The 24202-nt window shown below is 35.2% G+C and overlaps 4 protein-coding genes across 4 annotated transcripts in view; 2 read left to right on the top strand and 2 right to left on the bottom strand.

The window, feature by feature from the left end:
* LOC125829951 (G-type lectin S-receptor-like serine/threonine-protein kinase At4g27290) overlaps window positions 1-24202 on the top strand; it is a 320066-nt gene that overhangs the window by 45483 nt on the left and 250381 nt on the right. The window lies entirely within an intron of this gene.
* Window positions 1645-6535, bottom strand: LOC125829978 (probable pectin methylesterase CGR3). Its single transcript, XM_049509211.1, has 6 exons — window positions 6380-6535; window positions 6200-6239; window positions 5515-5556; window positions 4076-4450; window positions 2626-2681; window positions 1645-2110 (listed from the first exon to the last, which is right to left on the bottom strand). The coding sequence occupies exons 1-6, from the start codon at window positions 6503-6505 to the stop codon at window positions 1958-1960; spliced, it is 792 nt and encodes a 263-aa protein (XP_049365168.1). The 5' UTR covers window positions 6506-6535; the 3' UTR covers window positions 1645-1957.
* LOC125829979 (uncharacterized) lies at window positions 8888-18790 on the top strand. The gene is made up of 7 exons (XM_049509212.1): window positions 8888-9224; window positions 11034-11075; window positions 12583-12705; window positions 13382-13617; window positions 16201-16237; window positions 18353-18410; window positions 18544-18790. The coding sequence occupies exons 1-7, from the start codon at window positions 9105-9107 to the stop codon at window positions 18624-18626; spliced, it is 699 nt and encodes a 232-aa protein (XP_049365169.1). The 5' UTR covers window positions 8888-9104; the 3' UTR covers window positions 18627-18790.
* LOC125829960 (squalene monooxygenase SE1-like) lies at window positions 19498-23174 on the bottom strand. Its single transcript, XM_049509190.1, has 8 exons — window positions 22691-23174; window positions 22243-22354; window positions 21922-22096; window positions 21509-21677; window positions 21000-21218; window positions 20616-20891; window positions 19896-20174; window positions 19498-19796 (listed from the first exon to the last, which is right to left on the bottom strand). Exons 1-8 carry the CDS (start codon window positions 22934-22936, stop codon window positions 19698-19700), a joined length of 1575 nt encoding a protein of 524 aa, XP_049365147.1. The 5' UTR covers window positions 22937-23174; the 3' UTR covers window positions 19498-19697.

Here is a 24202-nt window from a genome sequence, read left to right as displayed (position 1 = left end):
CTACCTCCCCTATAACCTACTATATTACTATAGTCAACCAGTTGTCACACTTGCTCACTAATCACTATAGTGCATATGTGCTCCTCTTTACAGGCTTGAATCATTTAAGCTTCACTTCCCTCATCTTATCTAATATATACGAAGGTCACTCCAACCTTGCCCCATACTCATTCCGCTTTCCTCATCTTATTTGATATATACGAAGGTCACTCCAACCTTGCCCCATATAACCTCATTCCTAAGATCTTGTCTCTTCTAATATGCCTACACATCCATGTGATCTGAGCATCCTCATCTTTGTTGCCTTCATTTTCTAAATGTGTATGTTCTTGACTAGCCAACAAAAATTGACACTTTTCTTTTTTTCTAAAATATGATGTCGTTAAAGCAATTTTTCCATTTATTCACTTCTTTAAATGTCCGTAAAAATTTATGTCACTGGTTTTTAGCTAGGATCAATTTGTTTGTGTTGCATGGAACACTAATTGCAACAATTATGCATGATTATTGGCAGGACTAGTCATAATTAAAATGGGGACAAACGTTTTCAAATATATGAAAACAAGTTAAAATTTAAAAAATCAAGTAAATCAAAGTGGTGATTAGATAGTAATGCTTTATTAGGACATTGATAGCAATAATTGTCCATGTTGTTCCACTATTATTTATCAACTGTTGTCCCTTTATGAGAACATATTCCCAGCTGTGTATCCATAAAAAGGCCCTTTCTACTCAACTTAAAGTCACCTCTTGTCTCTGCTTTCACCAATTTATCGTGTTCAGTACTAAAGTTTGAAAATAATGGCTTTCACTTGTGGAGAAAATATAATTGTTCACTCATAGCAGTGGACTTTTCATATTTTAATTTTTCCTCTTTATTCCCTATAAAAAAAGGGTCGAGGGAGCCTTGGTGCAATCGTAAAGTTATCTTGTGTGATTTATAAGTTACAACTTTGAGTCATGAAAGTAGGTTATCTATATCACACCTTCTTTAAGTGTGACCTTTTCCAAAACCATACATGTGCGTGAAATACTTTGTGCACCTGATTACTTATTCATATTTTTTCATTTCAGCAATATTGAAGCAAGATATTCAGTTGTCACCCTTTATACTAAGTAGATAGATACAATTCTCTTTATTTCTGTATACATGCTTATTTCTTTATAATTTGATTCTCCTTATTAAAAATTCTGACTCTGTCACTGGTCATGCATGCGCTAGAGAAATGGTGCACTACTTTTGATTATGTATTGACATTCTAATCAATTTTATACTTCTTTAGAATTATATTAACATTCAACATTTTTTTGCCTTATGTATGACTTTCTACATGAGTAGTGAAAATATGTCGAATTAATCACAAATAAAGGCAACACTAATAAAGTAGTAGATTGTGATTCCCCAACATTTGGACGACCAAATGAAAAGTAGCAAGACATAAAGAGGAAGACAAAGATTTATTGAGTTTGTCAACAATAAACATGAAATAAGTAAATAAACAAATAAACAGAACATACCCGGTGAAATCTCATTTAGTGGAATCTGGGGAGTGTAGAGTATACGTGGACCTACTATTATCTCGTAGAGGAAGAGAGGTTGTTTCCGAAAGACACTCGGCTCAAGTGATACAAATAAACAGAACCAAAAGGAGAAGTTTAGATGATGTATATCATTTGGCTTAATTGGCCATTAAAACCAAAATCACAGAGAGTCTCCAATTAAACAGCAATTTAATTCCCATTTTTGCAATAAATCAACAAACTGCCATAACCCCATATATCTAACAAGACTACACTAATCAAGATGATGGCATACTCAATAATTTTTCAAGGAGACATCTGCTATTCTCAACAATTTATCAACACAGCTGAAACTTGAAAGTTGTCATAACATATCTTGACCATCATCCACGAGCTATGCGTGATTCCTTCTGTGTATAACTTTCGTGTAATTATATCAACGGTAAGATTTCAGGTGAAAAATTTGGCAGCTAGGAACGTAAGATTTCTTTGAAGCAGCTTGCTCGAATTTCTTGATAGCAACTTCATTTTCCTCTAAACTTGTTTGAACAAAATATCGCACCCACCATGTTGAGCTCCTCAATTTGGCCTTTGGAGAGAAGAGAAAGCAAAGGTGGAAGTAGATGGCATTAGGTTTCAAAATTGAAGGGTAATTTAAGTCAGTGTTACTATAGAAAATAGACGGAGAGAAAGATATCACGAGCAGGGCTTTCACTAAAACATTTCACCATACAACTTCGGCTACCAATTTATTGGGCTAGCACCATTGCAGCATGAAGTCATGCTTCAACAAATGTATATAAACACTTCCCTTTTCACCAGAAAATAGAAAAACTGACTTTTGACTAGCAGTGATATGCTACTGCATGAATGGCGATGTTATAATGAGGTTTCAAATGAACTGCTGACATAAACTCATTTTTTTCAAGACACCATCAAGAATTTAGATCAACTAAACTAAAAGAGCAAGAATAGATAACCATAAAACCTCCTAACTAGGATTTAAGTCTTGGCTCCTCACCCCTAAAATTTATGAGAGATCAAATGTCCATACACTGAAACAAAAATATGTAAAATTTATACGATGCAGGACACGTCACTTACCAGCCCCCCAAATTTGGACTTCTCTGCAGACTTAACTTTATGGTGGCGTGGATAACCTGCAATTATCAGATATTAACATCAGATTAACACCAGAAGAATTCTCTGGATTACAAGGTTTCCCATATTAACTTGTCTTTATATGCAGAACGCAGCCAATGTCTTATATTGAGTAATCATGTGGAATTAAGGATGCAGGTAGGAAAATACCCTAAAGGCATTTCTAACTCCTTAGAAAGCTTATGCATGGAGTGACATGGTCAAATCTTAAAGGAGAAAACTCAAGGAGTAAACAGCTCTATGAAAGCAAGGTGATCAGACTCGCCAACGCATCCAAAATACAAAATGTTACTCTACTATAGAGGTCAACTGACCAAAAGTTATACAAGAATAAAAGCACACTAGCTGAATTGAAAGTACGCCACATTGCATCGATTTGGAATCAATTGTGAACCATTCATGTAGTGGAGATGGATATGTATGTGTGAGGTATCATCAAAACCAGATCCAACTATCACCATATCATTCTTTAAAAATATTATCACTGCTAAACATGAAAGGAGATGAATTCTCAAGTATCCTTTTTCATAGTAACAACCAATTCTTGCATAATTCAGAAATGAAGTTGTTCCTTTCCAGTAAAAGGAAAGGAAAAACCCGTGCTGTTGCTGCTAAATTCTTCTTAAGTTCTACTAATACAGGTTCTCTCTTTCAGTTATACATAGACCCTGGTCATCTAATTTCCCCCATTTGTAAAATCTCCTCACTTCCGCATCTGTTATATTCATATATGAGAAACCAGTTTAATGCCATTTATCCAAAAAAAATAAAAATACACGGATGTCCTCTTCTTTTCTGTGTGTGTGTTAGTGTGTGAAATCCAACATTTGTCCTTAATATCCCTGCTATAAAATCTTATAGATATTCAGCTTTTCTTGATATTATTTAGGTAACTAATGAGAAGTGGTGATGTACTTTTATCCTCCGCAGCAGTAAGGATGGTGATAACAAGAACTTCTCTCAGTCAACTTTAATCCTACTTCAAAGGAGAAAACTAAATAGGGCAATTTTGGACCTAGTAAAAAGGGGGGATAGAAACCTATTGAAAGCATACTGTATAAGAGACATCAGCATGGAAGGAAATTAAAATTAAAGTAACAAATAATCAAGTTTCTAAATAGCTTTGTCTATCAACGAGAAAAATGTGCTAGTATGACCAAGTACTGAAGATTAAAAATAAGTTTCACATGTTAAAAAGGCATCTATCTTGGATTGAGATAAACACGCCCTACTCATATGTGTGTAACCCAAAAGGGCAAACACCAAAATACAGATTGACAGGAAGTGAAGGGTAGGAAGCAGCTTAGCTCGGACAGTACAATTAATGCAAAATAAACTTCCATTTTGGGCTGGCTGTCATATAAACATAACAACTAATACAAACTCTTCTTACCTGTGAAAATAACGAGTCCATCAGATGACACCCTCGCCAGTTCGGGAAGAGTCCTATTAAGATACTTTGGAGACAAGTAGTCCAATGCATCTGAGATGATCACAAGAGAGAATGATTTTGCACGATATGGGAGAGGAAATTTTATGTCAGCCACACGAACAATGCCCTTATGCACGAGTTTCTTGCAGAAATGACCTGCATCCTCTATATCATATGGTTCTATACCCCAAGTTTCGGTATCTTCCTCTTCTAACAATTTAGCCACTACCGAGCAAGTATCAGGACCAACATGCAGCACCTTATGCATGCTATCACCATATGCTTTCTTCAAAACAGGAATGGCCTTTTGAACTTCTACAGTACATAAAAAATCCCCTGAAGAGGTAAAACAGGTGGTAGATCCTAAGTCAACTGTAATGTAAAAACAACAGTAACTTTATCTTCAACAATGTCAAGGCAAATAAACTGACATACCGTATTACCCAAATTAAACAAAAGCAATAGAATTTAGGTATCTTCTAATATAAAGAATGGAAGTCAGTAGCTCTGTGTATAGACTATATCAAGATTCTCGATAAGTATAATGCACAGTCACTCCACCCACCTAGAGTGACAAATGAAAATTACTAATCTCGTTACCTCCTCTATGCCTTTATAAGTAAATGATTTATAAAGTATGGGGGGAAAGTTTACAGATGTTCCAGATGCTCACCAGACTAAAGAATTATTCAGCAAATCAATAAGAGAACAGAAATCTAAGACATGAAGTTTCTGGGTTGATATTAGTTTATTGAAGTTGGTATACAGACTGACTGCATGATAACAATGCACATAGGTTTCCTCGTGGAACACAAGAATTCTGTTGCATGTCATCTCCAAAGGCATTGCTGAAGTGTGGGACCATCTCAAAGCTTAAGTTGTTAGCGACTTAGTGACTTGATTTCATTATGTCTCAACACACACCCTCACTTGTTGGCCCCATTTATTTTCATGGACCAAACACACTTTTTTCTTAATGGATGGCTGCGAGATTTTAACCCAGGACCTCTTGTCTGCTCAGATATCATGTTGACCAACTTGCCAAATGCTTAAGATGTTAGAGAGATAGGTTAGATAGTTTTATTATGTCCCAAAAGACATTTGTTTTAAGTAATTTTAGATGGTTCCTACTACACGAGCCTTCTTATAATAGATTATTATAATTATTGTTAGAGTAAAGCCCCAAGCAGAACCCAAAAGTGACAGCGGTTATCATTAAGGACCAAACTGAAGTTCTTGATACATTTATGAGGTGATCATGAGTTCATAGTTAGAAACATTTGCACTAAGCAATTAAAAGAAATGTCTCATCACTTTGATTAAATCACATAATTCATGTGGCATTTGATATATAAATACGTCAAAACTCAAATCCTCTAGAATAATGCATGAGCAATTACCTTCCACTCTACTGATAGCTCCTTTAATACTGGCAAAAGTACCTACAACCGATGATAATCCCTCTATCAGTGTCAGATTGAAGTAAGGAACAAGACTCAGAAGCACAAAGTATAAAGTAAAGAACAATACTTAGGCTGAACAAAACGTTCAAGTTGAGAAAAGGAAACACAACGTGTAATTAAATCACCTGCATGACCATTACTGAGAGCAGAGATTCATTTGAGATTTTTATTTAGAAAAACATTCATCAAAACATGAGGTAGGGCCACTTTTCCTTTGCTAAAATGTTTAAAGGGAAGACAGACCATTATTTGTTTGCAGATAAAAATTAAAAATATGTCGAAAACAATACACATGAGACATCTTTTACTTGTGCATATGTGGATGCCGATATCTTCTTTTCTCAAGAAGGGAAGACTGTTCATGCACAAGTATTATCGATTCTTTTCAATATACAATTTACTCTAAACAAAGAATCTATAGGAGTCCTCCAAGTCAACTAAAGAGTGTAACTGTTATATAATTTAAACTAGAATTTATAGGCTACCAGACAGCTCCAGACTCCAGCATTGAGCAATCAGCTAAAATATTTTGTTTTCTTTTTTCTTCATTTTTTGGGGGGCATCTCGCTATATTTTTGAAGATAAACATAATTCACAAAATACCGAGGATTCAGATACAAACCTGTGTCACAGTAAAAATACCCTATGAGAAGAAATGCACCCTGGAATATCCAAAAGGAAAAAATTGAGTTACAATTACAGTTAAATGACTTGAAGCTAGTAATATTCTAAAGTTTATCCACTGTCATCCAGAATGATAACAGTTAAATAACAATTAGCATCAGAATCCGGGAATAAGTACCACAATAATAAGTCCAATTGTTAAATATGGGGGAGACCGTGTCTTTGACCGAATTGAGCCTTCTAACGAAGAAGCTCCATTGTCTGCTACACGTCGAGATGGGTTGATAGGCCTCCTTGACATCATTGTAGGTTCTTGTAACCAAAAAAAACTAATTTCCTGTGTAATATTAAAGACAAATCTAATTATTAAAAAATCAATCAAGAGATTATAATGTCAAAAATCAAAACTAGATACCAAAAGCTGTCAAATTTCTTATTTCTGGCAGCTTTGACTTTTTCACAGAAGTTTCCAAATATGGCATTATCACAATATTAAGAAAAGACCAGTCTTTTAAGAAAACAATGATTAGTAACTATGGATTTATTAACCACACACATGAAAAGAAGCTAAAATGGTGTCAAGGAACAACACATTTTCATCACTATAAGTCTATAATAAGCCAACAAAAAGTGAAAAAAGCACCCATATTGACATGAGGAAAACAGAAAGGATTGTTGTGAAGCATGTAAGGATATTTGTTAACCACACCCCATGAACAGAAACTAAAAGGGTGTCCAGAAAGAGCCAAAAAATTTAATCTTTCACTACAATTAGGGAGTAAAAAGAGCAAGAAAACTACATTTAAACCCATTTTGATATGAGGAAAAACACAAAGGATTCTGGTTATAGTATTTGTTAACCACACCCATGAATGGAAACTAAAAGGGTGTCCAGAAAGAGCCAATAAATTCAATCTTTCACTACAATTAGGGAGCAAAAAGAGCAAGAAAACAACATTTAAACCCATTTTGATATGAGGAAAAACACAAAGGATTGTGATTATAGTATTTGTTTACCACACCCATGAATGGAAACTAAAAGGGTGTCCAGAAAGGGACAAAAAAATCAATCTTTAACTATAATTATGGAGCAAAAAGAGCAAGAAAACAACATTTAAACCCACTTTGATATGAGGAAACTAAAAAACACAAAGGATTGTGGTGAAGCATTTAATCATATAGTATTTGTTAACCACACCCATGAATAGAAACTAAAAGGGTGTCAAGAAAGAGACCAAAAATTCAATCTTTAACTATAATTAGGGAGCAAGAAAACAACCTTTAAACCCATTTTGATATGAGGAAAAACACAAAGGATTGTACTGAAGCATTTAACACTATAGTATTTGTTAACCACACCCATGAATGGAAACTAATAGGAGAGACAAGAAAATCAATTCTTTACTATAATTAGCAAACATAAAGAGCAAGAAAGCAACATTGTACCAACTTTGATACAAGGGGGGGAAAGGGAAGCTTTGAGGTCTTTGTTTCAAATAAATAGGCAATGGCAAAACATCATCTGTACCTGAATCAGTAGTGAACAACGTTAAAGATCCGTAATTTACAAAGGTTTGGTAATTCCGGTACACAATGGATATGTATTTGATGAATACAAAAAAAAATTGAAAATTGTTTGGAGAAAGAGGTGAAAGTGTTTGCTGGAGATTTGCAGATTTGGAAAGTATGGCGCGTATACGGAGAAGCTTGAAATTGGCGCGTGGGGATTGGAACGGTTGCTATTCAATGGTTCTGCTCACACTTCGGAGCTCCGATTCTCATTAAAATCACATTTCATTTCGAGAAAATTATCCATTTTGGATTAAATAATTGCATTTTAATTTTTAAAATGATTTTTTTTACACTGAATTTGTGACTTAAATATGAGTGTGTTTCTCTTTAAACTAAAACAAAAGAAGAAAAACTTCAAATGACGAATAGATAACATTATTTTTAGTATCTATTAATTCTTATTCGATTTTTGATATCTACATTAAAATCTGATTAAATTTAAATTTGTATCGGAAAGTTCTACGTTAAAGATAAAGCGTTCCCCAACAAAGACTCTGTATTTAGGAGGATTCAAACTTGAGACCTCTGATTAAGAATGGAGAACTACGTAAAATATATTATTTTGGCGTGGAAAGCAACTCTAAATATGGTAATAAACTAAATTCGATAGTATATCAACTATTAGTCGTGGGACTATTTTTGTAGCTATTTGTTTTTTGATTTCTCTTATTATTTATTATTTTATGTAATTATTTGCGGTATTATTATCAAGGGTCTATTGAAAATAACATGATAAAAATTGGGTATACTTTTACCTCTTGACTCCATTGTGTAGATTATACCGAATATTTTCTTGTTCAATAATAGTTATTTACTATTGACTTGACACATCACTTAAAAAATAATAAATAATATGGGTAATATTACTACTATATTATCATTTGACTTTATTAAATTTAATGTTTTGAGAAATATGTTAGTAGATAATAAATAATATTTAATAGCAAGAATAAAATAAACACAAAAGTTAAATTATCTCTTGTTTTTTTAAACTGCTTGGGTAACAAAATAAAAGTCAAAATTTGCTAGTTTTACATAAAACAGTTGACCCGAAAAGGTCCGACGAGCGCTAGCGGGTCACTGGGAATTATCACAACCAATTAAAACCACAGAGAAACAAAAAGGCGAAGTTGAAAAAAGGAAGAAGAAAATAGACAAAATCACAAAATACAAAGTACAATTTCATCTAAAGTCGGCGTAGAGAAGAAGAAGGAACATCAATAGATTCTGGATTCTATTAAGCACACAGCATAGCATGTTTCATCGGCTCTTTTTCAAGTGTATTACAGTGATTACAATTCTGCGGTGAATTTTTTCTAAGCTAATCAATTATGGGTAACGAAGAAGGCGATGAAGACAATAGGGGAAAACCTTATCAAGAAAAAGATGAGATGAAACTTTGGGGTATTTTTGTTTTTGCATTAATCGGAGCTACTGCCACAACTTTTGCGGTAGGTTCTTACCCCATCTCATGCTTTTTTGGTTTCTATACTTTTTTCTTTTGTTTGAATTTGGGTGTGCAATTCAGTGGTTTCTGTAAAGTTCGAAGCTTTATTGAGTAATTTTGAAATCTATAATCTGTAATATGTTGCAGTATCAGATATGATGTGGTAATTGGGCATTTAGGGAAAATGGGTTGTGAAGAAACCAAAGTGTATGCTTGATCAAACTGGGAAAGAAAGAAACTTGGGGTAATTTAGGTTTCTAATTTTTTCTATGCTCAGTTGTGAATAAAATTTGCCCGGATTAATTGCCATAAGTAGTAGTTATTCTGCCATATGAGTTAATTATATTTGAAAACACAATGATGCTAATTTGCTTACAGGTTAATATGTTGTAACTTTGAGGATGACCGTCATTTGTTAATGTTTTTATTGAAACCCCGTACTGCATTGGAAAAAAAAATTGCTTGTTTCCTTAAGTAGAGACGGGTAAAGGTGCAGGCCCATTATTTACTGAGTTTCTAACCGTGCGCTAGTGACCTTTGGAGGTTTCTCAATTATAAAAGAAGGATGGGGAATGAGATTCTTTTGGTGGAGAAGAAAATATCTCTCTATGGTTAGGGGGAGGATTGGAGGATTAGTGATGAAGAGATCGAAATGATTTAATATGGCACTAATGGAGAAATGTCTTTTTTACATAGAAAGATTATCGGGAAAAGTTGTTGTTGCCATATACAAATTGTCAGGTAGTGGAAGATGAAGATGACCTTATGAGTTCTCTTTTTATTGATAAGTTTGTGGAAAGTTCGTCTCCCAGCAATGGAATGATATAACCTTTGTTATCTTTTGGTCATTAGAACAAAGGAGATTATGAAGGGAAAAGATGATTTTATAAATTTCATTGTCAGGACAATGACCCTTAATGTGAAACTGTTGGGAGCGACAACCATCTACGTTTTTGGTTGGATAGCTTAGTGTGGAGACGCTGAAGTATGCATATCCTTGGGTGTTAGCGATTCTACGATAGATTGGGTAATATATTCGAGTTTGTCACAACTCACAAGAAACATGTAGCAATATCTCAGAAATTAGTTTCAAAAGAGCCGTTTTGTATTGGGAATGAGAAGTGGAGTTCATGCAAAGGAGTATGGGAGATAAGGAAGATAGATTGGAGTGGAGGGCTTTGGTATTTGCATGTATTGACGGAAGGCATCCTATAAAGGGAGGGGGGAGGGACCAAAGGTGGAAAAATATATGGATATTTTTTATGACAAGGGATCCCGCAACTGCTATTTTTTGGGTGCACACGGGGTAAACCTCACTCCACTGTAATAGCCCGCAAACCTCACAAGGGAGATAAACCGCACTAGGAAAACCCCGTACCACACGCTCAACCAAGAAAGCATGCAAGGGTTTCAAACCTAAGACCCCTCATTTGGGAGATTTCCTGCTCAACCAACTCGGCCACCTTTACAGGTGGAGGTGGAAGAAGATACAAATATAAAATCATATGTCCTTGGTGTATTGCAACTCTTTGTTATCTAGGATGGCATACTATTCAGTGACGTTTGTATATTCTCCTTCTCTTAGAAACTTGTAACGGTGGATTCTACAAATCAAAGTTGAGTAGGTCTGATATTTTTCTTCCCGGGTGTGGTTCGTTGCTGCTTCTGAACGCTTTAAACTTTCATGCTCTTCTGTGTTCTGTTAGAACAATGAAAAAGTTTTAAAGGAATTTTGTAACTTTACTTGCTTCTTCCTTTTTTCCTCCTCTGGGTTGCTTCTGATTATTAATTCACAGCCTGAGAAATTTGGCAGGTTACACAATTGCGAAGTACAGTGGATTTTGTCTACTCTCAGGTATGAATTTCTTTGTTCAATCTCATTTGGGTAAATGTAGAATTTCAGTTTACTCCTGAGTTACCCTCCTTGCATGTGGTCTAAGTTACGACCTATTTGCTTGTTGCTTGTGCATAGTCATAGTGAGCTACCTTTGCTTCTTCTTTTGACTACTTCTTATCTGGTTTTCTCGTCTTTTTCTTGTAATTTCTTATGTAGCACCAAATAAGACAGCGAAAATAAGGGAAGATATGAGAAAAGGCAAAAATGAGAGTGAGAGCAAGGGAGAGAGAGAGAGGAAGGAGAGGGGGTCGATAGGAGAAGGGAGCAGGAAGAAGAGGATAAAGAGAAGAATTTTCATATCCAATCAATTAATAGGATATTATTATAGTCTCTCAACCAAAATGCACTAGGGTCCTATTTATAAATAGGGAACTCTAAGCAAGTGAAAACTAGAGACAATAAAACCTATTTCTCTAACTAAAACTGAAAGATAAGACTATCTCTAACTAACAGAGAAGGCCTTTTAATGAAAAAATAGTATTATATCCAACTCAAGGAATTCTTTCTTGCCTTTTAAAAAATTAAGAAGATTGGCATGGCCCATGCACAAAAAACGACACCCACAAATCGAGATGTTGTTTAATCTTAAATTAAATGAAAGAGATAAATATCAAAGGCAGGAAGATGTGATATTGATGCATCGACCACTCTTCTACGTACTTGCTCTTGCCGATGTTCTAGATCTTCAAAATATGTGAGTCATTTTTAGCTCACGTCTAAACATAATTCACCACTCAGAAGATGATTGAAAAATGACTAAAGAATTGTGCTCCGAGGTCTTTGGTTCAGTGATGAGAGCTAAGCAATGTGTGGATTAGCCACACGTAATTAGTTTGAAAGCCGTGGCGATCTGAAGCTTGGTATTTAATCAGAGAAGGCTACGTAGACAGGCTCATGATACAACGAGTTTCAAACTGTGGGTCATCTAGCCCTCGGATATTTCGTGGTCATAAGAATAAACATTAAATTGATAAATCGCTTTATCCTAATAAGAATGAGGGGTTCAGGGAAGATCATCGGATGCGAATTTTGATATTGATTTTTAAATTTTGGGAAATAAACTTTTGCATATTTATCTACTACAGAAAAAGTTTGATAACTCAGCTTTAGAGTTAAAAAATATCAGAAAATAATTGTAAAAGAAACTCTTAATCTAATCGTGCTATTCCCTTCTGATACAGGGAGTATATGCTTACTCTGTCAAATGAGATGTTGCGACAAAATTAATTTTGTGCAAAAAAATTGCTTTTGCTTTTGCTGTTTCTTGCAATGGTCTTGGGTGCGAGTTCAATACTAATTAACTGTTTCATGCATAAGATGAAGTACATCAAATGAAGTTGCTTATGTTTACTGACATTTGTGCTTAAAGAAGGGTTCTGCTCTAGTTGTTTTGATAAATACTTTGCATGGGGGAGGAAAGAAATGTTTTTCTTGAGCTAATAACTACCTATTTGAATTGAAAAAGTTGAGGCAGTCAGCACAGAGAAGTCGAGCTGGGGGTTCTTTTAGGACAAGTTTTCAGGAGGAAGCGTGGAAAAGATATAATCGCAGGATGCGGGAGGAGTATGAAGAAGAAATGGAGAGAGTGGTGAGCTACATTTTCATCTTCAACAATTTTACTCTCATTTCTTTAGATCTAATTGAAAGAGAATTTCGTCAAAGTTTATTTCAACTGAAGCAAGTGAAGACATTGTGATATTTGCTTTATGAAATCCAGGCCCCTATGTGTATTCGTTTAGAATGTGTGTCATCTCTGAATATAATTTGGCCGCGTCGAGAAATTAACTACCATTTTTTTGAGAAGGAGAATTTAACTACCATTTGTTCTTTTGGACATAAGCGTAACTTGCTTTCTTGGACAAGCTGTGTGAATTTTTTTATGGAAAATCTTATAGCTAGAAGGTTGGAGGATGGACATAAGATTTAACCCTTATTTCTTCATCTGCAATAATACACTGAAGCTGTACAGAACCATTGGATATTTAAACATCCTTATTGTATTTCTTTCAAGTGAAATGTCACTCCTACCCTATGTTTTCTTTGCGTGATTGAACTGTTGATTGCTTTATTTTCTATCCCATAATTTGTGATCCTCACAAAGCCAACTACAGATAGTAGATCTAATGACATACATATCTGAGCTAAAGAAAAACGTAATGAGATAACAGATAAACTTCCATTTGTGAGTTTATTCTGAAATTTATCTGTGTATTCTACGTTAACCATTGGATTATTGTTGACCCAATATCCTATGCTTTTCATAGGAGCGCATTCGCCGTATGCAAAGTGTTTTCAACAGGGAGAGAAACAAACATAAGAGGAGCTATGAGAGCTGGCAAGAAAATGGGCAAAGTGCATATCATCAGCACTTCCAAAGAAATGACTGGTACTGGAAGGCTGATACATCGTTCAGAGACCGGGGAACTAATTTCAGGGAAGCTCCTAGGGCCAATGCAAGCAACCCGTTGTCGCATGATTACTCAGTTTTGGGTCTTGATAGGTATTAATATTTTTTCAGATGTTGAATTGATCTATATTTATACTGGTTACGCATGTTATCACCAATCAGATATGCTGTTTCAGACTTCCAATTGCCTTAGCTTTATCATCTTTAAGGATATCAGTGTAGTAGTGAAGTTGCTTCTTTCAATGATTTAGGTTCTTTTATCTCTTAGTAGTGCCAAGTGTTTTTCTTTTGGCAGTCCAGACTGGTTTCTTCATGGCAATAGATAGGTGAGGGATAAGTGTTAAATGTCAAATGAATCATTAAGAATGATTATGTTATAATTATTTGGAATTTGATGAATTAGGATGCTAGTTTTGTTTCATGTAGCTCAAGGTCCTATACCAAAATTTTTTGCCGTTCTCTTTACTATACTCTTGCTTATTGTTAGAATAGTAAAACTATGAGAAGCTGCCTCTTTCTTGTTTATTGTTAGAATAGAGTACTATCAAAAGCTAAATCATAGTTTGTTTTGTTTTCCTTTTAATTTTTTGTGTATTGATAGATTTTCTAGAAGCTTTATGCACATTTTTATCAAACACCAACTTGGTTAATTGTTTCGAGGGACTGTTTCAGTGGCATGCAGTCCTTTCTATTTCTTTCTTTGACGTTATCCCCGATTTCATCAGAAGTCTCATTTCAATGAATAATTCGGTGAAAATCTTATCACTTAGAATTAGTCTATGTTTACTGCGACTGATGATGTCAGTTCATATGGATGGACCTGTCAAGTCAGCACTTTGCATATGTCTGGTCATGCATCTACATAAGCTAACACTGGCTTAGGCTCAGTAGTTAGCAAATCATTCATCTCTTATGAGTAGGGAAAGACATACCAATTTTGGTCGCTTGGTCAGATCCTCCTAGAAGACCTTACTGAGTAGTTGTATTCATGAAGAAGATGCTTCTAGTGCTGTCGGTGTCTGACCTATAATATAACACTTAACAGTAATGGTGTAAACACTATCCACAAGAGAGCAAAAACAAGCCCTAATTCTTTATTCTCCAGCTGACAGTTAAAACATAACAGGCCCTCTTTGCATGTCCTCTAATTTAACACGGGCCCAAAAAGTGAATTCCTTCTGCAAAGGCTTATAAAATTTGCACGCATGTGTATCCCTTCACATATAGCTATATGGTTATAGAGGAGTCTTGCGTTTTTCCTGATGAATCGGCACATCTTATTGATGCCTTATCCTGGGGTCTTCTAATGCCATCCAACGGCCTTGCAAAAACTGCTAGAGTGTAGAGTAGTGCAAGGCAAGATCAGGAAATGAAGGTTGGAAGACTACCCATCAACTGGGAGAACTCCTCCATGCAGCTAGAAGATGTGGTAAATATACAGATATGAGTAGGCAAATTGCAACCGCATTTACCAATGAAATTTAAGTGGAAGTTGGAGGGAGAATCCAAGTCGAAGTTGTAAGGAATTTTGGGGACCCACTTTTAACTCTTTTCGGTGCATATACTATTGATTCTTTGGAAACATTTCACTGGTATGTTGTTGTATATGACGCAGTTCCACGACTAGATACTAAACATATAAGACGAATGCATGTAAACGTATGTGCTACCTCTGTTTCATTTTATATTGCAATGTTTAACTGGGTTTGGAGTTTAAGATGTTAGTTTGACTTATATAGCATATTAGTGATGATAAAAGGGAATAATAAAGTAGTGGGTGAATAGAGGGCAAATATCACATCAAAGTTGAAGTGTGTATATTTAATGTTTAAATTCTTGATAGTAGTGAAAGTTACAGTAAAATAGAATGGTGTCAAACGTTTTGTTACGTCCATTGCAAAGATGATAGTCCAAAAATCAAAGTTGTTTAGGACACATTACTGTCCATTTATTATGGTTTGAGGCATATGTATGTGCCTGAGGCATGCATTTTTGCCAATTCTTTTGCTAGGGAATTCTGCATCAATGCAGTAGAAGGATTTACAAAGAAGAAAATTACTAATTTGCATTCTTTTGTTGGCAATTCGAGGACCAGAGCATACACTTCAACCCTATAAGAATATGCCTCATAGGAGTACCTGCTGCAGCTTACCAATGCCGTGGGCTCTTCTGTTTGAAGTCACCATGGACTCCTAACAAGGACATTAGATTGAAACTTTAGGTTTTGTTTTCGACTTATTCACTCACTGCAATCTAATAAGGAGATAATGGTACCCTATGATGTGAATGGTGCTTACTTACATGAAGGTGAAGATTTGTTTTACTGACTCTGGATAGTAAGATGCCAATTTTGTGATTAATCTCATATTGAATTTTACTTTCACCTGGGTAAATCATGACATTCAAAATTATGTTTTAAAACACGGTTTAACCTATGATGTGGTGGTCTAGGATAGAAGGCTTTGCTGCTCTAAAAGGGTATTACTTCTTCTGTTAGTTACAGATACTTATCGTTCTTCTCTAGTTTTTAGTTTTCTCGTACATGTATTAGTTTTCATGTGGCCAAGAAGTCTATATCTGGAATGTCAGATGTTTAATGTGGATGTGTTTAGTACTTTGGCGATGATACTGACATTGACATGAAACTTGACATGTTTGATCCTTCCATTATGACAGGTCTAGGACGAAGCCTTACACGGATGACGAGATAAAGGTACTTATCCTTCTCTGGCATGTCCAAAAATTCTTCCAGTATTAAATGAAAATAGTGTTGTTGTGCAGTTTACGTCCCATTGTTTTTATCTTTTTACATTTATTACCTTCCATTGTTCTAGGATTCCCTGATTCCACCTCTTCCTTGTGGAGGAGAATGGTTTAGAGAACTAAATACCCCTGCCACCCTGCATGACTTGAAGCCTTAAAACATTTATTTCCTTTATTCTGAATTTTCTGAATATAGAAATATTTTTCTTTTTGGGCACTACCACCCTACGTGAATGGCAGAGTTAATTTATCTCCTTTGTGCTGCTCCTTATTTTCTGAATTTTCTGAATAAAACGTATGTGGGTCTATATTTGGCACTAGGCAGGAAAAAGAGTGATCAAAATCATTTGTAACCTCTTAAAGAAAACTACTGTCTTGATAAAGGTAAAAATAAAATGAAATGATTCTTCTCCCGGTAATTTTTTTGCATCACCAACATTTTCATAGCTAGAAGCTCTGTTAATTACTCAACAACTTTACTTTTCTTTGTTCGTTGTGTACTTTAATAGAGACTGCAAGCCAAGCTGCTTCACTTCTGTTGCCTGCCACCATGTCTCTTATACACAAAAAAAAAAAAAAAAAAAAAGATCCAGGCGCATTGCTTTATTTTGCAACATTATATACTAGCCATTTGTAGAACAGAACACTTTTGAGTAGCTTCAGGTCTGAGTTTACTGCCGTGCTACAACAAAGACACTTCAGCAGTTCCCAACAAATTTCAGTTAAAAAATAGCTTTTAAATATTTTTGTAGTGTTTGGATATAATAAAAAAGTGCTTTTAATCTCTTGTTTTTAAGGCAAAAGGATAAAAATAAGTCAAAAGCCATAAGTTAGAATTTTTAACTTATGGCTTTTGGCTTATAAGCTAAAAGCTATAAGCCCATTCAAGCAGGCTCTAATACTATTTTTGACTGTCTTGTCAAATTTAAGAAGTTGATACCTAATATTATTGGGTGGTTCTGGCATTGCCCCGATTACTAGGAGATTCTATGAAGCTGCTTATTTATTAATCATACTTGTACACACTAATCTCTGCTAAAATTATCTTAATATGATAAATCCTCCTATTTGAGCTATTTGCAAGGGTATTTGATAGTTGACATCGCAATGGTTCTTCAGTTTCGACCAGTGTTTTAAAAGACTCTACTGGGACTCGCCTCGGGGCTCGCCCTGGGGTAGGACTTTAGCAAAACGCCCCGAGACCCTAAGCGCCCGACTATACGCCCTAAGCACGCCCAACACCCAACACTTGGGGCTCGCCTAATAGATCTTAGACAAATTATGCGTTAAAATCTTTAGTTTACATTGTTGACCCTCATAATTCTTGAATAAATGAATGATACTTCATAATTTTTTAATCTATAGAGATAAGAAGATTGAGAGTAACTCAAATAACAAGTTGTAGTATCACATCTTTACTATTTGATAACACTGTGAAGGTGCGTAACATTTCTTTTAAAAATAGGTAACAAAATTTTACTTCTTCACTTATCATTAGTCTTCATGGTTTTGTCATAAATCTCAAAGTTATCATATTTTATTTAGCTATTTGAAAGTAATTTTATTTTTATTCATGGTGGAGTGATGTTTTTATTATAATACTAGTAAGTTTTATTGATTATTTTCTTTTAGGGGTGCATTGTATAGTATGATAAAAAAATAAATAGAAATAATGATACTTTTATTATTAAAAAGTTAAGATATTAGATTATTTATACTTGTATAATCACATTGGAAGTTTTATTTTCTATGAGTTTCATTAATCATGTTTGTAATTATTTCAAACTTAGATGTATTTTTATAATTATGTGTTATTATATTATTATTATACTATATTATAACTTAAAAATTTAAAGATCCATAGGCCTTACGCCCCACGTCTCCAGGCTTACGCCTCGCCCTATACTAAGTAAAACTCCCCGCCTCACGCCCCTGCCTTTTAAAACACTGGACTTTCGACTATCTGTAATCTGTTCTGCTTCTCTCCATCTTTCATGCGCACATGTGAAAACATTAGCTTGTATTGAAAATATCAATTGAAAAGTGCCTTTTTTTGAACTTGCAGTCGGCATTTAGGGAAAAGGCTAAGCAGTTTCACCCTGATCAGAATCAGCAAAACAAAGGTGGATTGTGTTGGCTGGTCTATTTGATATTTTATCCTTGTATTACCTATTTCAAATTTGAGAAAAACATAAGGAAAGAAATGCTACTACTTGCATCAGGTGATAAATATCTGATATTGTGACATGGTTGCAGAGACTGCTGAAGCAAAGTTTAAGGAAGTCATGAAGTCATATGAGGCCATAAAGTCGGAAAGGAAGAATGGCACGAGCAGATAAAGAGCCATGATAAATGCCTGAAATTTTCTGTAACATTTTAAAAGGTCATGTCCACTTGATGTTGTATGTTAGTCTAGCTAATCCAAGTGGTCCTTCATGATGGATTCCTGGGAGACTATCAAGCCATTTGCTTCCAGCCTTGTGCTAATCGACTGGTACACGTAGTCTCTTGACATTCTTGGCTGCTTATCGAGGTTTTCAGGATACGCTTTGCAATAGGTTCTTGTTTCTTTTTTCTTCAGTGACGAGTTTTAAGAGTACTTCTACAGCCAGGATTGTTGCTTTTGTAATTCCTCTGCGGACTTTCAACTCTTCCTGGAAGAGCGCAACTTGTGACGTGGGATAGCTGAACATACGGATTTACATTGTATATCACACAGGCTTTAGTACACTGTAAGTTAGCTCAAGATGTCGTCAAATAAAGAGAGAAAAGGCTGTAATCAGCCTATGAATTTTGCCTTGTATTAAATTTGAGTCAAGTGGCTGATTATGTTATATCCTTACTTGGTAGAAAAGATATGTAAGAAACTTCTTGAAATTGTTCATTGTAGCATTCACAAAAGGTCGAACTTTAGAGAAAATAACAAATTATATGCTATTATTTTGTCAAGGTATATGCCATAGAACTTTTACAATAATTTCAATCTCAAGCTTCGAGCTTATAAAGGATAAGTTGTTATGCTTCCTCAATTTCTACTCCATTGTCAAACTCAAAAGATGATTACATCTTTGGTATCAGTAAGAGGCTTACAGATATTGGCAAAACTAAGTGAACCCCAAGCCAATGTGGGAGAACACAATAAGAAAAGGCAAAAAAAGAAAACAAAGAGGAGGAAAAAAATAAATGTACAGAGAAGAGACAAATGTATGATTGTACAACTTATATTTACTTTCCAGTTTATAGTGTAATCAATCATGGGAACAAACTAAAAAGGAAAAAGATTACAAGGGAACACTAGCAACCAAAAATTATGCAACAGTTGGACTAAACTCTTGAAACTCAACCAGAATACTGATGGAGGTGGTACAATGACATAGCCTTATTCTGTTTATAGCAGTTACAACCTCACTTCAGGAGGGCTTCCTGTAATATGCGGGAACAGTTGCGGGGAAGAACATCTGCCTGACCCCTTCTGCCTTGATGATAGGGAAAATGATTGCCGATGCACTCTGCATTTGAATCAACATGAAATTGTCAAAATACAAGGTCACATGGGAACACGTGTGTAAAGATTGCAAATATTGAGCAAAAGCAAGATTGACACCTACCGATATTAGCCGGGCTCCAATCCATATACGTTTGGGTGATGGGAAAGGAAGCAGCAAGCGGCCAACACCAAAGATAGCCACAGCAAAGAAATGACAAACGAGACTTAATGGACGAGGGTTTAAGCCAGAAAGCAAAGATACTGGTCCATCTGAGAATACTCCACCGAGGCTCAAATAATCAAAGCATGCTTCACGCATCTCCTTCCTAGCTTGATCAGGTGAAGCACAAAACACCTTATACAAGGCACCAGCCAACGTATTGATGGTGGAGGCCACAGGCTGCAGGTAAAATATGCGAGCAGAACAAGTCAATATCTATAAAAGTAATATTTTTTTTATTTTTTTGATAAACAATCTATAAAGGTAATAATATTCTAGTCAAGTCTCAAAGTGCTGCAGGAGAATTGAGTCATCAGTCATCCTCTTTTGCTTTTTTTTTTTATTTATTTATTCATGTAAAAGACAAGTTATAGGAGAATTGAGTGAGTCAAGTCCTAAAACATTGTAATGAACCAAGCCTTTTTACATTATATCGTTTTTGGTAGATTGATAGCTGGTGAAATCATCAAAGGAATGTCTGTTTTGTGGTTCCAGATCCTTCATTACTCACTAGTCAACATAGAGTTTTTACTTCACTAAGGATTCTTAAAGTAGAAAACGTGGTACTTACAGCAATCAAATATGTTACTTATGCAAGGAAGGATTTCAAGTGATTTTTACCTTACGCAAGGTGTAAAATGACTCCAGATATCTGCAAAGAGTAGATGCATCATTCAAATCACGAAGAGGTTTGAGAAGATCACGCAATACAACAATATCAGATAATGCTACAGTCATTCCTCCACCAGTCAAGGGGTGGCGCATATTGAATGCATCTCCCATGAGAAGAGCACCAGGAGTAGGATGAGGAGCAGCTGGCATGCTTCGGTTTGGCATTGTCCTGATGTTTCCTTTATCAATTGCAGCAATGAATGCATCTTTTATCTCAGGAGGGACCTGGAACAACCACACGAACATCTCATTGAACGTCATGCAACTTAAGTATGTATACTACTATAATGACATGGTATGTCATTCAGGATAACGGTTTCAACAATTCTTTACCTGGGGAGCAACTACACTTTTCAAATATTTGGCCATTTCGCCATTCGAAATAGAAGGCACTTTTTGACCAGGTACATCAACCAGACAGCGGACCTCAGTACTGCTTATGGGATAGAACAAGATAGGTGATGGATCAGCCAAAATGACATGTCCATGATTTTCATGTGGAAGCTGGCAGTTCTCCAGGACCAGACCAACAAAACAAGAGGGGACTTCTACCTGTACAACATTACATGTCATTCTGAGTGTTGAGAGAAACATAAGGAGGGGACAACAATGGTGATGTTCATATAAAAATATTTGTTCATTCAGACAACTTTGGTACACTAATTCTTATCGTCTCATACAGTAGTAAGTAAAAGCAAAAGATGATATACAATAAGTAAAAGCAAACGATTTCACAGATGAGCTTTTAAAACAAAAGATCCTTCTCAACAAACAATTAATCACCCAGTTCCATCCTTTTTATCTTAACAAAAATCAAGAGAAATATTGATAAGCGCCCTTACCTTTGGGTCACAAAGGGTACGTCGTAGATTCGAGAAACAACCATCACATACTACAGTTAAAGGTGCATACGCTTTCAACTCTTCACCAGATTTAGTCTTGTACTGAACACCTCTAATGATCCCGTTTTCTTCAAGCAGAGACGTAACAGTGCCTTGCTCTAGTTTGACACTGTTAAAAAATCAAAGCCGATGTGCACTTAGTCAATCAAAGCAGAGGTAATTCAACAGGAAACTATTTCAAATTTTCAATCAATCAACTTAGACTCCATCCAAACTAGTAAGGATCGACAATATGAATCCTAACTACAAGTTCAAACAGGAAATTATTTGAAGATCAAATACTTCATAACATATAAGAGAGAGAGAGAAATAGATCTGCCAAGGGAAAGGGAAAAAATGGTAAGAAGGAATACTTGGGAAGAGCTGCAGCTTTCTCTCGCATTCTTTGAATGAAACGCCCATTGTGGAAGCTCCTTCCAGAAACATCGGAGTGAAACTTCTCCAGGGGATAAGAAAGACGTGTACTCTTTCCATCCTTGAAAAGGGCATACCCAAACACTCGTTGAGCATCAATTTTCTCCACACAATCTGCAGTAGACCAAAATACAAATATGAGAAATGCCAAAAAAGAGACAGACGAGAAGCTAAAAGTGTAAGACTAACTTCCTTTTTTTTCTCTTCAAGAGAGTAAATTAACCAGAATTGACACAAATCACATCACTTAGGAACTTTACCTTCCAATCCCAACTCCTGCAATTTGAGGTAACCACCCGGTTGTAGGAGTTCTCCAACAATTCGATCAGGCTCTGTCAAATCTCTTTCAATTACTTTTACACGACGCCCTTCCTGTAGTCCCAAATGTATAATCATAAATCTCACAAAAAAGAATTTTTTTTCATAGAGAATTGTCAACAAAGAACTCCAATAAAAAAATTTGCAGTCACACCAAACGCTTTCATCATCAATGCATCTTTCATTTCTCTGGTTTCATCAAATTAACAATCAAGTTCAAGTCTTTTATGAATAACCACATCAACTATGTCTTCAGATACGTAAATCAATCAGTCTAATTACTTCTCACTTCACAATTACGGTTTGCTCACATATGTACATAAAAATAGTTAAAGGATCAAAGTAGAACAATAACTTTAAAAAAAAGGATTACAAAGAAAGAAACAATACCTTGCCAAGAGTGTGAGCAAGAGCAGCACCGGCAACTCCGGCACCAACGATGATGATATCAACGTCGTCGTTTCCATCCTTTGATCGGGACTTTCCACTGTACACCGTAGTTGTAGTGGTGCTAGTTGCTGAGTCATCAATTTTACTTTTGCTGCAGCCACCATTTCTCTGAATGAAAAAACAGAAAACTGCAACGAACCCCAACACCACTGCAAGAAGAGATCCGGAGAGACCCAAATCCACCATTGTCGCCGGCGACAATGCAGAAAAAGGACGGGAAACGGGGACGGAGCAAGAGAAACGACGTCGTTGCTTCTCTAACAATACCCGTGAATCTCTCTATATATCTAAAAATGAAAATAGAAAGAGTACTATTATTAGGCTGTATTTGATGAATGCTTTGCTGGCGAGACAGAGAGATTTCTGGTCACGACGCACACTTTTATGAATTAAACAAAACAAGCACACTTTTATAGACTCAATTATAAGGCAAATAGATTCAATATCGAATTGCTCCGCCCTTAATCAAAGGTCATCATGCGAAAAAAAAAAAATTATTAAGAATATCATATTTTAAACATAGTGTACCATTTAAATTTAGTCCGAATTTTAATATGAACTTTGAATATGGGATGAAAAGCAAAATAAATACTTGATCCCGAAAAAAAAGTACTCCCTCTGTCCCAATTTATATGACTCACTTTCCTTTTTAGTCAGTCCCAAAAAGAATGACACATTTCTATTTTAAGTAACAATTTGCCTATAAAATGTCTTTTTTACCCTTAATGAAATGATTTACAACCACACAAATTTCTATCATTCATTTTGAACCACAAGTTTTAAAAGTTTTTCCATTTTTCTTAAAGTTTGTGCCAAATCAAAGTACATCATATAAAATGGGACGGAGGGAGTACTTTTGTTAGATTTCCTATTTTGGAAAAGGAAAAGAGCTAATTGTTTTGATAAGCCAACACATTAGATTTTACTCTCGAGTGTTAAATATATATAGATAGTGTAATTTAGAATTTAATTAAATTAAAAGTTTATAAAATTAAAATTCTAATTTCGTATCTCGGTATTCTTATTGCGGACCCGCCTAAACGGCTAAATCCATTGAAGGGTGGTGTTTGCCTAGTGGGTTATGCTTGAATAGTTAAATAACTAAACATGATCTTTTTCAATGGGCTAATCATATCAATTTTGGAAGTGCGTTTAGTGAGGAGAGAGGGAAGATAGATTCTAAATAGATACTTTGTCCCTAATTACTTGTTCATTTTTGAATTGACACACTTATTAAGAAAATAATTATTGATATAGTGAGTTTATCATTTTATTCCTATTAATTATGAAGTGGATGTATTAAAAGTTTAAGATTTTCAAAAAGTTTTACCTTTTTCAAGTAATTAATTGAGGTTATAATACGTAAAAAAAAAATTGTTCTTTCTTGATTTGTCAAAATGGACAAGTAAGTAATTAGGGACAACTATAAAAGAAGAAGTAGGCAAGTAATTA

This window comes from Solanum verrucosum, unplaced genomic scaffold (assembly GCF_900185275.1).
Source record: "Solanum verrucosum unplaced genomic scaffold, falcon-dt-bn FXZP01000282.1, whole genome shotgun sequence".
Lineage (NCBI taxonomy): Eukaryota > Viridiplantae > Streptophyta > Magnoliopsida > Solanales > Solanaceae > Solanum > Solanum verrucosum.
The sequence above is the reverse complement of the archived record's forward strand: the minus strand, read 5'-3'. Positions and strand labels throughout refer to the sequence as shown.